Below are 14,535 nucleotides of genomic sequence, written 5' to 3' on the forward strand. Positions count from 1 at the left end.
GGATTTGATTGGCTTCATAGCCTAAATATTCACCTGAGACAGACCTTGTCTGCCACGTTTAAAACAGCTGCACACTCTTACCATAAATTCTTAACTTCTCTGGACCTATCTTCATCTAGCTCTCCATGGCTCTCACAGTTCCTAGGCTTCTCCTCCTACCCATCCCTTTAACGTAAATATCCCCATCGTCTAGTACAAAAGGGGAAGTTAGATTCTAAGCATGAGAAGGATTTGCTGTATACTTGCTGGCTTGAAGATGGAGAGAACTATGTGAGAAGGATGTGAGCAGCCTCTATAAGCTGGAAATGGCTCCCAGCAAACAACCAGCAGGGAATAGGGGACCTCAGACCAACAGATCCAAGGAACTTAATTCTGACAAAAAACTGAATGAGCCTGGAACTGGATTCACCCAAGAACCTCCAGATGAAAGCTTAGCCTATCTGACATCTTGACTTCAGGTCTGTGAAACCCTAATCAGAGAACCCAACCAGGTCTGTTTTAACTCTGACCTATAGAACTGTGAAGTAATAAATGGATGCTGTTCTAAGCTACTATGTTTGTGGTAATTTATTATCTAGCAGTAGAAAATTAATACATACCCAAATTCAATTAATCACAAAGCTTTCCAGTTACTACCTCCCAAATATTTCTTGAATCTGTTCTCTCTTTTTCTATGTCCATTACTACTGCCTGAGTTTGGATTCTTCTATTCTCCTTCCTGTACCATACCACACAGCCTCCTACTTGGCCTCCCTACTGGCCTTGTCTTCCTCAAATCCAAAGCAAAAGAGTGACTTACCCAAACTGCTAATCTGATTATGTTATTCTTTTGCTTAAAATCCTTGAGTGGCAGGACCCCTGTGTGTCTCAACTGGTTAAGTGTCTGACTTCTAGCTCTGGTCATGATCTTAGGGTCCTGGGATAGAGCCCAGGGTCTTGCTCCCACTTAGCAGAGAGTTTGCTTCTCCCTCTCCCTTTGTCCCTTCCCCCCACTCATGTTCTTTCTGTCTCTCAAATAAATAAATAAACAAAATCTATGAATGAATGAATAAATAAATAAATAAATAAATAAATAAATAAAATCCTTCAGTGTCTCCTCTCCCTACAGGATAACATCCAAGCTCTGTATCATAGTTTACAAGGTTGTTTCTGTATCTTGCCCTTGACCTCCTCTCATAGTTTACAAGGTTGTTTCTGTACCTTGCCCTTGACATCCTCCCAGCTGCATCTTCTGCCACATATACCTTGCTATTTATCCTGCAACACAGCGTATCTCAACCATAACATTATTGAGATTTTGGGTCAGATCATTCTTTGCTATGGAGAGCTGTTCTGTACATTGTAAGTAAGATGTTTAGCAGCATCCCTGGCCCCTACCAACTAGTTGCCAGTAGCACCCAACACCAATTCATGACAACCAAAAATGTCTCTAGACATGCTGAATGCCCCATGGGGTGAAAACTGCCCTGGTTGAAAATCATGAGGGACCTGCTGTGATTCCCTACACAGCTGGATTTTTTTTAGGCACTAATTGGTATCACAATAGCTGGAAAGGGTAGGGCTTATGATATCAAGAATAAAAGTATTCTAAATCTAGGAAAAATATACTGGGATTCTGGAATCCCATTTGATATATTTTTTTAAAAATTTTTAAATTTTTTATTAATTATTTTTGTTAACATATAATGTATTATTAGCCCCAGGGGTACATGTCTGTGAATTGTCAGGCTTACACACTTCACAGCACTCATCATAGCACATACCCTCCCCAATGTCCATCACCCAACCACCCTTTTAAAGTTAAGTAATTTTGGTGGTTTGGGGGTAGTCTGTGACTCTTGCTACTAGGACTCCCTTCTGTTTAGAAGACATCTTTGATTCTGGAGAATTAGAAGGGCCAGGAAGGGACTAAGATAAATGGAAATGACTTCTTCGTATTTACTCTAGCTTTAAGAAAACTCATGAAAGGGACATTCATGTTTCCTTCTATATTGTTTAGGCAAGAACTGTGGGCCAAATATCTACACAGAAAGAAGAGTGAATTTGTTTGAAGCACCCCTTGCAGAACATGTTTTAGGAACATGGGCTTTTAGGGGACAGGAGAAACCCCAGCACCAATAATTCCATTACTAGGCATGTATTTTAAAGAAATGAAGATATATGTCCACACAAAAAGTTATACACAAATGTTCATAGCAGCATTATTAAAATAGCCCAAAGATGGAAATAACTCAAATATTCATCAACCAGTGAATGGATAAATAAAATGCAGTAAATCCATGCAATGGAATATTATTCATTCATAAAAAGGAATGAAATCCGGATACACGCTACAACATGGCTGGGCCCTGAAAATGTACGTTGAGTGAAAGAAGCCAGCCACCAAAGAAACTACATGTTGCATGACTTGTTTATATTAAATGTCCAGAAAAGGAAAATCTAGAGATACAGAAAATAGATTAGAGGTTGCTTAGGGCTGGGGGTATATGGGGTAAGGGGTGGTAGCTAAAAGGTTCAGGATTTTTTTTAGATGATAAAAATGTTTTAAAATTAACTGGTGATGCTTGTACTTATCTATGAATATATTAAAAATTATGAATTGTACATGTTGAATGGGTGAAGTATATGGTACGTAAATTATATCTCAATTAATCTATTACTGAAAAAGTAACCCAAGCAATTCAGGGCCTTTCCCTACATCCCCTGCTCCAATCCTGCTTAGCACTACTCTAAAGGAATAGGCCATGGGAAAAATAAGTCTGGTTGGGTCTGGGATGTGAAAGTCAGTAGTCTAGAGCATGGCAGGAGACACTGCCAAAAAACAATGGCTCCTTTTATCTTCTTTAATCAAGCCCTTTTGTTTTTTTTCTACTTAATGAGGCTTAGTTAGCCTCATTGCTATAGCAGGGGCCTTGGAGTGAGTTAGTATTTCAGAGCATCTGTACAGGAGAAGCTTCCATGCTGTTAGTTTACATCCACAGCTCCTGGAAGTTCTAGAAAACTTCAGAGTATTTGTCTGCTAACTTTTGATGCCAGGTTACCTCCCGCCCCCCAGATAGGAGAATATGGGCTATTGCTATTTCTAGGCATCATATTAAATTCAAAATTGTTTTAAAAAACTGTCTTCTCTTTTCAATAAATGGTGCTGGAAAAATTAGTTATACTAATTAATAAACAAATTAATAAATAAATGCCCCTAACACACACACCAAAAATGAACCTTGACCCTTACCTCACACCATACACAAAACTGAACTCAAAATGGATCACATACCTAAATATAAGAGACAAAACTGTAAAACTTCAAGAAGAAAACATGGTAGAAAATTTTGAGCACCTTGAGTTATTAGCTATGATACCAATGCATATGGCATAAAAGAAAAATTAATAAAAAATTATAAATTAGACTTCATCAAAATGAAACAAATGCTCTTGTAAAGTTAAGAGAGTCATTCAAAAGATAAAAAGATATGCTACAGACTGGGAGAAAACATTTGCAAATTGCATATATGATAAGGGACTTGTATCCAGAATATATGAAGAATTCTTATAATCCAATAATAAGGAAACAGATAACTCAACGTAAAACTGGTCAAAAGATGTAAATAGACATTTTTCAAAAGAAGATGTACAAATGTCCAATAAGCATGTGAAAACATATTTGGTATCATTAGTTATTAGGGAAATACAAATGAAAACTACAATGAGATACCACTTCACACCCACTAGGGTGATGCCAATAGAGGCAGACAATAACCAGTGTTGTTGGCAAGGATGTGGAGAAAACAGAATTCTCATTCATTGCTGATAAGGATGTAAAATGGTGATGCTACTTTAGAAAACATTTTGGCAGTTCCTTAAAGTTTTAAACATACAACCCAGCAATAACACTTCTAGATGTTTACCCAAGATAAATGAAGTCCACATAAAAAGCTGAACATGAATGTTCACAGCAGCATCATTCATAATAGCCAGAAGGTGGAAACAGCCCAAATGGCCATCAACTAATGAATTAATAAATAAAACAAGATATTTTCATACAACAGAATATTATTCATCCCTAACAAGTAATGGAGTACTGCTATGATATGACATGATGAAACTTGAAAACATGCTAAGGAGTAAACCACAATAAATCGCTTTATTTTATGATTCCATTTATAATAAATGTCCAGAATGTGCAAAACTGCAGAGATAGAAAGTAGATAAGAGATTGACTAGGGATGGGACAATTGGGGATTGAAGCATGATGTCCACAGGGAGTACTGTGTGTGTGTGTGTGTGTGTGTGTGTGTGTGTGGTGATGAGATGAAATTGTTCTAAAACTGACTGTGATAATGCATGCACAACTCTGTGAATATGCTGAAGACCACTGGATTGTACACTTAAAATGGGTAAATTGTATGGTATTGGAATTTTATCTCAGTAAGCGTATTTTCAAAGCTGCATTTGGAGACAATGCTTTTCTTCCCACTTTAAGGAAATGACAGCAGTGGGAAGGATGAAAAGAGTGAATGATAAGAGGCTAGTTACTTCAATGGTTGGTCATAGAAAAATCTTCATCCCTGGGTCAATCTCCACTTGATGATCCTCTTCAGTTTACTCAAGAAATAGCTCTGATGTTAACTTTCCCTAACAGCAGTGATCCTTTCCAGCACTGAAAACTGGCACCACTGTGGTGGAGACACCTTAATCATGGCACTGTCAAATGCCTGTCACAATTTTGGCAGGCTGGCTTTTAGCTTGTATTGTTTTATGATTCTTCCACCCTCTACTCCTCATGTCAACCACTGGAAAGAAAAAGAGGTCAAAGCAAAAATTATAAGTTTGAAAATATTCTTTGGTCATGCCATCACAGAAATTGCAAGAAAGATCTGAACATGAGAATGGCACAAATACTGTAGGGATCATCCAAGGAAACAACATACCCACCCAGGTGAGTAGTACCTCACATCGGAGATCCTGGGAGCACAGAGAATTGAAGGTCATTGAGAAGACTAGTGGCTTGATGAAAAATATCTAGATGGAAACAACACCGTGAGATAAATACTCTGTTCTCATGAAGCTAGAAGTACTCTTAAAGGTCATGTACACATCTCAAAACCTAAGACATGGAGAAGAGATTGGCCCCATATCACATGGTTAGTGGAGAGCTGAGTGACTACTAGAACTCAGGTCTCTGAATCCAAGTTTAGGGCTCTTTCCATAGGCTGAATGTTGGATATCAATAGACTAGTCAGTGTGGGAGACTGGAATTTTATGCCAAAGCTTTTGAAGGAAATGGCCAAGCCCCACTTCACTACTCAGAGCCAAGATCATCTCATCAACAATAAAATTCAAAGAGGATAAATTACTGAAGAAATAACCAATTGCCAGGCTACACTTAGTCCTTTCTTTCCTGAAGGATGGCATATTTGATGTTTGGCTACCACCATCACAGGCCATCTTTCAAAGCACAGAATCTACCTCAGTGTGAGACACCTTGACGTATACACTACATATGGCAAGGTAGTTTGCAAACTGTCTCCTTTCAAAGAGCCCAGCCTGGCTTCCCATATTTGCTCTTTTCTACTTCATACTCAGGCCAGTCTTCTCAAAGCCTGTCTCCAGGAATTGAATCTGCGGAAGGTTGGGGAAGGGGGAATCTTTTGATAAGACAAACATCATCTTTCCAGCCTTCACTGGCTCAAGAGGTCAATGGTAAATGACCTCCATCTTGGGGCATAATTTATGGCCACATGGCCTTTTTGATTGAGCCCAATGTTGGCTGAAAGGGTCATAACACTGGGAGGAAGGAGAGGTTGGCTTTGGGAGGGTTGGAGGCCAGGGAATATAAGTAAGACCAGATGTGGCTGGAGGGGGCAGAGATGATGGGGGATTGGCTACACAAGCAAAGTAAAGACATATTCACCTTGGGAAATGCACTCAACATTTTCAAGGTTAAATCCAACTTGTCTTCTTGTATTTTCTGTGATTGCCTTTGTGCTTGCAGCACCCAGTTATTTAGTTAAGCAAGATGGAGCAAATTTTTTCTGGAATACTTAACAGCCACTCAAACATCCTCTGTGCTCTCATTTTTCCTATTTCATCATCTTATGGTTCAAAACATTTCGTAAAACTCCTGTTCTAGCTTCCAAGGCTATGGGTAATCTTGGAATCGGCTTAAAACCCTTTCACATTATTCTGAGACCTACAATTCCCCATCCAAGTAGTTGGTACTAGAAAGACAGAGACAGAGACACAAAATAAATTCACCCAATTGAAAACTGGCCTAACAAAGCTAACACACATACTAACGGCCATATTTATCCCTTGGGCATCTGTCTTGAGGCAATGATAAATCTTTGACTGCACAGACCTTGGATGTGGACAAAACTGAGACCAGAGATGCCAATAAGTGTAGCATGAATATGGATGGGGTGCGGACCAGCTGCACCCCTGTTTAAGATGCCAAAAAGCTCAGAGTCTATTATTAAAGCTCTGCATCTCTAATGGAAGCACCATGCTCTGTGCTTCACAGAAATGAATTTAAGGTTAGACTACAGAGCTACTACAATCAAGTGAACCAGGAATTTGGGTTCTAGTTTTTATGTGCCCATGATCTTTAAGCATAAACATGTGGCCTGCTTATAGAAATTAATATTTGGATAATTTTGTCAACACACTGCAACAACCACTCCAGCTGCCAAAGAATCAAAGAACAACCTCACCAGAGAATTAAAAATATGCATCATCATCTAGACCTTCATATCTTCCCTGATCTCCTGGAAATCCATTACAGCCCACGGGAGTAGCAAGGGTCCTGCCAACTACTCATTTCATCAGCAACTCCTTTAGGTGAGGAATAAATTGAGACCCCTTTGTATTAATGATGGTTAGTTTCCCTGTCTACACAGACCCCAAATATCTCAGAGGCAATGGGTGAGGAAATCTGTTTTCCATACTGGCAAAACTTAAGCCCTAAAAAGATCAAGGGCTCCAAAAGCCATCCAGACAAAATAAAAACAGAGAGAAAGAGATGACAGCCCTGTCTGCAGATTCCCCATCAATCTCGTAAGCCCATCAATCAAATGGCACACACAAGGACAGAAGCAACAGTAAATCTGGAATCATCAACTGGGTTGTTTTAACTGATCATTATTTAAACAATGAGGAAGAAAACCACGTGATTTTTGTCTACTGGGGATCCGGTCAGAACAAGGCCAAAATGAAGTGATGGTCTTGATTTCATGATTAAAATGTTCCATAACAAAGAGCCTTGACTATGCATTGTCCTTTCTGCCTGGTGCCACATTTAGCCAAATACAGACATGGACTATCCAAGTAAGTCCAAGCCATTGCAACACATGTGCCTTCAGCCTGCATGGAGGAAGATCATATTCCCAAGCAGCAAGAATACCCACCAATAATCAAAGTGACTGACAGATATTAACATTAGAGATGTCATCACCAGAATTGGTGAATGGGCTGGGCTCCAAAATTTTGAGTTTGGCTAATTTTCAGTATACTCAGCACCTATTTTGTAATTAGTAGGTTTGTCCCTGTACCCCCAAATTCTGTTATTTAATGTCCTTGTTGTAACCGCACAACAATGTTTGATTTGTGGGTTACCCCATGCATACCAATCTTACCAGTGAGGTTAGGGTAGTTAGTTCCTAATCATTCAGCATCCTCTGTAAACAGCATTTCCTCATGTGCTCTGCAGAATATATATATATATATATATATATATATATATATATTCCATAAAAAATGTTTGTGGTTAAATAAAATTGGGAAATCCTGGGTCTAAATTATATGGGTTTCCTTCCTGCAGGACTTCTCAGAACATTTAATGTGCCAACGAGCACTGTGAATCTCTAAGAAACGCATATGATTTGCAGCATTTCACCACATTATTTGACCACAGAACCGTTTTATGAAAAGCTGCTGGGGAGCAGGAGATGGGCACAATTTTTAGAATATACTCTGGAAAATGTTGTCTTAAAGGTCTGCCCTCCATGATTTCCAAGTAAGTAACAAATAGGAAGGAGCTCCCCAGGGGCAATACACACTCCTTTGGAAGCCTCCTATCTTTTCTGATGGACGAAGGATAGTGTTTGGGACATTGAGAACAGAGGGCTTCTCAGGACATCTCAGAACATCTATCTGAGCCATGTGAGAAACTCTTTGTCAGTCCATTCAATCAACAATCACATATAGAGATTCCAAGGGGCACCTGGGTGGCTCAGTGGGTTAAGATCAGGTCAAGATCTCAGGGTCCTGGGATTGAACCCTGCATTGGGCTCTCTGCTCAGCAGGGAGACTGCTTCCCCCCCTCTCTCTCTGCCTGCCTCTCTGCCTACTTGTGATCTCTCTCTGTCAAATAAATAAATTTTAAAAAAATCACATATAGAGATTCCACAACATATCAGCAGCTGAGCATTTAAAAAAAAAGTTTGAGACTGCTTTAACTTTGCACAGTGAAGACGGAGCTTACAGAGATAATAAGATACTAAAAACAGGCCTTAAAAGATAACCCCAGGGGTCCAAGTAGGCAGAGGGAGACATTTTTTTTTTCAGGGAGGGGTGGGGCACAGAGGGAAAGAAAGAGGGAGAACCTTAAGCAGGCTCCACACCCAGTGCAGAGGCCAACATAAGGCTCGATCTGAGATCATGACCTGACCCGAAATCAGTAGTTAGACTCTTATCCAACTGAGACACCCAAGCACCCCCAGAGGGAGATATTTTAAGGAGAATGAACTATATAGAGAGGCAAGGATGCCTGCCAAGACATTGTTCTGCTCCCCTGAGCACTGCTTCACAAAGTTTCTATACACGCATTAAGTCATACATTGACATTTTGTAATGTGCTCCCCAAAGAAATGGGAGTCAGTGCTTGAAGGAGTTGGAGAAAACGTGCTGTTCTGCATGGACTGCTGTAGGATGAAAATCCACCCATCACTGGACTGGAGCTCGCTCACCTGGGAGATAGGGATGTTGCTTCATTTAACATTAAGAGCAACCCCAGAACACCAAGATGTGGTATATTGCTACAAAATATTGGAAATTCATGCTAAGAATGATGGCGGTAAAGTGGAGGGGAAAGAAATATTGTTTATTGATATACATGTAAATTGTTTAGCAATTTACATAGTTTGTCTCATTTAATGATGAATTAATTGTATGCATACATATTTACATCTTGTGTTTTAATTTAGAGTGCTTTCATATCCATTATTTCTTTTGATCTTCAGGAGAATTCTGTGAGCTTGAGTGGGGCAGGTGTGACCAGCCCCTTTGTACAGAGAAGCAGAAGGCTTCTGATAGTTAAGTGATTAGCCCAAGGTCACACAGTAAGTTGCAATATTAATACTAGAAACCAAGTCTTCAGATTCCCAGTCTTATGTCCTTGATTTGTGTTTGTCATACATTACTTCAAAAGACTGAAGGTATAGAGAAGTAGACTTATGCCCAATATAAGGTGAATCTTTCTAAAACTCACAGCTTTTCAACAGTGGACTAGGCTGAAATGGTTATAGAGTATATCCTTGCCATATGCGGGAGATTAAATATCATGGCTTCTCAGTTCCCTGTCAATGCTAATATCCAGTGATCCTAAAATTCCTAGGTTCTACTTCTCCAAGATGAGGTTTCCAGTGATTAAGCCTATTCCGGGGAAGCTCCTGTTTATTATATACCTGGTCCTCAGGAAAGAGATACTCTTTGAGAGATGCTGAGGAGTTTGGACTTTTCCCACTGTGGGTAAATTCATTGCTTTGGTACAACACACACAAATCACATACAACCAATGCTTCCAGGTGTTGCTCAGATCACAAAATGAGGAACAGATAGAGGTCCCAAATTTAGAAATGTTCTCACATACATGAGTTTGAGTTTTACCAGAAATGTAAAATCTTGAAACACCACAGTCTATGTCAGAAATTTTTGGAGGAGCCATAGTTCTGCATTTGAACACTCATCAGTCACGCTGATGCATAGAGTCTGCTTCTTTTGAATCTATCTAGTTGTTCAAGCACCAAAGATATTTTAAGGGGTAGAAAGTATGGACTGATAATAATCCACAGTTGTCTTCTCTGATGGGAGACCAGGATTCCCTTTAGAGCCACCAGAACCAGCCACTGTTCCAATTCCTTTGGAACGTATTTTGTCATACAATTACGGCTCCCTATGTTCAAGAGAATGGTGCATCTGTCTGATGGAGACGCCTGGCTGCATTCTTTCCCAGATATTAATATAGGTGGCACTTTAGTAACATAACCAATGACATGAAGAACCTGATTTGGAGAGGAACAGATGGCAGCATCTTTCTTGGGCTAATTTTAGGATCCTGAAATAGTCCCTTTCTCACACAAAACCATCAGTGGAACCAAATTAAGACAGCTATGTCACATGGAAAAGGGAGAAAGAAAAAACGTGGTCTAGTGTGAGGCAAAGACAATGAACCAAACACTTCAGTGCTCCCCCTGTATCTGAGTCCTTTCATCAACTATGAGGGGTTATTTCAACCTCTTTTCACCAGAATGGACCCTGAACACAAACAAGAGACTGCCTCAGAAAAAAGGAGCCAACAAACCTTATTTTGAGTCATATGCATCAAACGATCAAGGTTGCATTGCATAATAGCTACATTACTATTCATAAGAATGTATAGGACCTAGATTCTAGGTCCTCTGCTTAGTAGACCAGAAAGTTGAGGTTAAGTGACCATTCAACTTGAAAAGACAGAAGCAGAATGAATTTCAAAGGCTCAGACATATGGTCCATTGCTTGCTCTGCTGAAAAGACCTTTCTTCCCAGGGAGACCTAAAATATCAGGTAGCGATAATGGAGGTGGAGGAAGAGACCCCCCAACCCAAAAATGATGCCTCAGGTACAGGGTGGGCATCCAGGTATCTGGAACAACTGAGAAGAAGAGTACTTTGAAAAAAAGTACTTACCTGTTTTCCATCCAGTGTGTAGAGTTTTTTGACAACCCCAGTCTCCAGCTTGATGGCTTCAGTGATATCAGTGAGGACTTGCTCAAAAGAGTGGGCTGTCTTCTTGTTCAGAAGCACACGTACGGCCTTCCGAGGCTTCACCCCGCTGCGGATGATGGTCACCAGCTTGGGGCGCACAAAGTCCTTGTTCTCTCTGGCCTGGGCACTATTGCTGCTAGCCAGGGACTGGGGGGCTTTCATATTGGCAGAAGTCTTCACGTTGACAGACCAGTTGGGATTGACATTCTTGGTGTACTCCACCTTTTTAAAGAAGTTGTCTGAGGAACAAACATAGCTTTCCCCTAAGGGAAGAAATAAGTGGTAATTAGTTGAATAGCAGATACTTGGACTATTCTAACCAAACTCATGCACACTGACCTTGGAGTAGGACTTTTGGATATACGGTGATAGTAACCAACTGTAGGCACAATTTCTAACTGGACTGTCTAACAACTCACCTCGTTTCAAATTCAGGGGCAAGTCATCAGCAAAACATTCTTCATTATAATGGCATACCTAAGTTGACAAATGCTATAAAGCTAAGGGTTTCAAGGACAATGAACACATCTAAATATAATCTAATAAACCAGGTTCTCAAGCTTCGTAGGATTTTACTGCAGTCGAAATGCCTATGTCAGTTTCTCAGATGTTTGTTAATATCTAGGAGGCATTACTGGAGTGTTTTTAATGTGTCTCTATTTCTTAATGTTCCTGTCCTGTTTCTGAACTCATAGCCCCATTCCATGGTTATAGTATAAACCAAAGAGAACTCTCAGAATGGATACAGTTTATTCCAAGTTAAAGTGACCCAAGTGTCCTTGCATATTGGGCATAGAGTTCATATTTCCGAGAAGCCAGATTGTCCTTTGCACAGAGTATATGGCTAAGTAGTAGAATACTGAAATGTGAAATGTGTGTGTGTGTGTGTGTGTGTGTGTGTGTGGTGATTATATATACGTGATGTATGTGTGTATAGTTGTGTCCTTCATTGCTCACCCCCAAACCCAAGTGGAAAAACTGTCTAAATAACAACATGCATGCACACACACACACACACACACACACACCGTTGCTTGTGTTTGCAAATCTAGCCATTGCTTGAGAAATACTTTCCTCTGTTTCCACCACCCAACCCTCATCTTTCCATTTTCCTAAACACTACACCCTCGATCTGTGTGTTCAAGGCCATCTTCACCAGGGCTCACCCTTGGCTGCCACAAGTAATGAGGTGGAGATGTGAGAATACATTATACAGCCAGATTTATGGATTGGAGGAATCTAGCATAATTTTCACATTTACCTTGGGCTGGAGGAAATGACTAACACAGCGGAAGAAACACAGGGGCCAGAGGCAAGGGGCAGGAGTGGGAGATTAGGCACCTGGGACTAGAAGCTAGAGAAAAGAGGAAGAGAGGTAGGCTCAGCCTGGGGGAGAGAGAGTATTGGAAAATGTTTCGTAAAACACATTAGCCTCAAGGTATACAGAAGTTCATCCAGAGGTCGAGCTGCAGAAAACTAGTGTGAGTTAATCAGGCTTAACTCATCAGTAATAACTCTAAATAAATAAGTAAGTGAACCCTGGCCAGGGCAAAGAAAGCATTAAACACAATTATAGTCTGATGGCTCTTCCTTTGGTCTCAGCAGGAGAACCACGCAGGGACATTCAGAAGCTCTGGATTGATAACTCACTCCTTTTGCAAATATCGATTGCTTTGCTGTAGCACCAAATCCTTTAAGTTGTGTAAATTAATAAATTTCTCACTTAGTGAGGAGAGAAGATTCAGTCAGATTCTCTAGGGCACTTTTGTGGACATTTATGTCTATGTGTGAAGGGGACGGGTGAGGGGCTTCCAACACTGCCCTGAGTCCCAGAGGCTATTAGTCTTCTGTCTTGACAGGATCAAGGGATGGTTTGTAGGTGAACATGGGCATCCTCTCCCACTTGATGCACATGCACACACAAACACACACACAGACCTCCAGGATGGAGTAGTCAAAGAATTCAACCAAAAGAAACCCCAATTTCTCTGGCTCCCTTGCTGGCTAATCCAACCTAACCCAAGTGATTAGAGGCTAGGGTCTTTAGTTTGTGACTTAGAATGGTGAAGGGGCCCTTTCAATTCCATCTATTCACAGCCAATATCCCCTACACCCTAGAAATGGCCCCTCACATTAGCATGCCACTGGATTCACAGGTACCTTCCAAGAGGCTAGTGCCTTTGAGTCAGATGTTTTCCATAACTTGTCAAGTACTTTAAGACTCTGACAACTGGTAGTGTAGAAATGTGTAAGGCTATATATTTATGATTTCACTCATCTACAGTCTCCTCTAGAGAGTCAGCTGTGTAGCCCTATTGGGACTCCAGACGTATTTTGCTCCCATCTCTTAAACCTCTTAAGCCTCTGAACTATGAGTGTGATTAACCACCCCCAGATGAAAATGAACATGATGGCAGACAGCTATAGTATCATATGGCACCAAGAACTTTCCGGAGGGCCCAGCTCTCAGCCAAATCTATGTTGCAGTCCTTCCAACAGTACATTTTAGTCTCTCCATTCACTCCTTTTGGCCCCAATATGGAGTAATGGAAAAAGAACAGCTGATGTGATGTCAGTAGGAATGGGGTCTCCAATACACAGTTGTGTGTCCTTGGGCAAGTTACCTAACCTCCCCTGGCTTCAGTTGCTAGTCTGAAAAGTGGGAATGATAATAACAGTACCTACCTCACAAAGTGGGAGCAAGGCACAAATCAGAAGGTGGCTAGCAAGTGCTGAGCCCAGAACCTTGTGCACGGTAAGCACTTGATAAGACCCACCTCTCGTTATCATTAAACCCCTAATCTGAAGGAATGGAGAGAGAATAAGAAAAAAAGAGCAAGGAGGAAAGGAGGAAGAAAGGGCTGAGAGAAAGGAGATGAAAAGAGGAAGAGCGAAAGCCCAAGGAAAGAAAAGAGAAAGAAGCAAGGGCAGCCATCTTGGAACTGAGCTATGATGGTTACATAGTACGACCACTGCCCAGGCCTCAAAGATAAGGATTTCCTGCTGGTTAAGAGGAAGTGTCTGGTTGCTGAAAATGCCATACCCAGGAGCTCAATGGTTAACCCCAGCGAAGCCACTTGCTGCCACTGCCGATGCACACTGAGGGCAGGATATTTTGTAAGACTTTATTTTTTTTAGGGCCATTCTAGGTTCACAGCAAAATTAACGGGAAGGGGCAGAAATTTCCCACATGACCCCTGTCCCCACACACGCATAGCCTGCCCTGTAATCAAGCAGCCCCTACCAGAGGGCGGGATATTTATGGCAGTTGAGGGCAGCACCTTGGGGAATCATACAGACCTGAATTCTGGTCCCAATCAAGCCTTTATGAGCAGTGTGACCTCAGGGAAATCACTTAATCTCTGAGTCCCAGCTTTTCCATCATCAAATTGAAGGTATTACACTAAGCGACATCTCAGTCCCCTTCCCTCCCTAAAGGTCTCTAAGAAGGAATTTTCTTCTCTTTTCCAACCCCAGAAGGCAGTAGGAGGTAAAGTTATTATGGTCATTAAATGTT

At 40.9% G+C, this 14,535-nt stretch overlaps 1 protein-coding gene across 6 annotated transcripts in view; it reads right to left on the minus strand.

Annotated features, from left to right (window-relative positions):
* The window catches only part of DCX (doublecortin), a 114,919-nt gene that overhangs the window by 80,148 nt on the left and 20,236 nt on the right, over nucleotides 1–14,535 (minus strand). For all 6 annotated transcript variants that reach the window (XM_032837101.1, XM_032837104.1, XM_032837100.1 and 3 more), the window contains exon 3: nucleotides 10,941–11,281. In XM_032837101.1, the coding sequence (XP_032692992.1) occupies nucleotides 10,941–11,281 (341 nt within the window). The remainder of the gene's footprint in view (nucleotides 1–10,940; nucleotides 11,282–14,535) is intronic.

This window comes from Lontra canadensis, unplaced genomic scaffold (genome assembly GCF_010015895.1).
Source record: "Lontra canadensis isolate GAN:19392208 unplaced genomic scaffold, GSC_riverotter_1.0 scaffold96, whole genome shotgun sequence".
NCBI lineage: Eukaryota > Metazoa > Chordata > Mammalia > Carnivora > Mustelidae > Lontra > Lontra canadensis.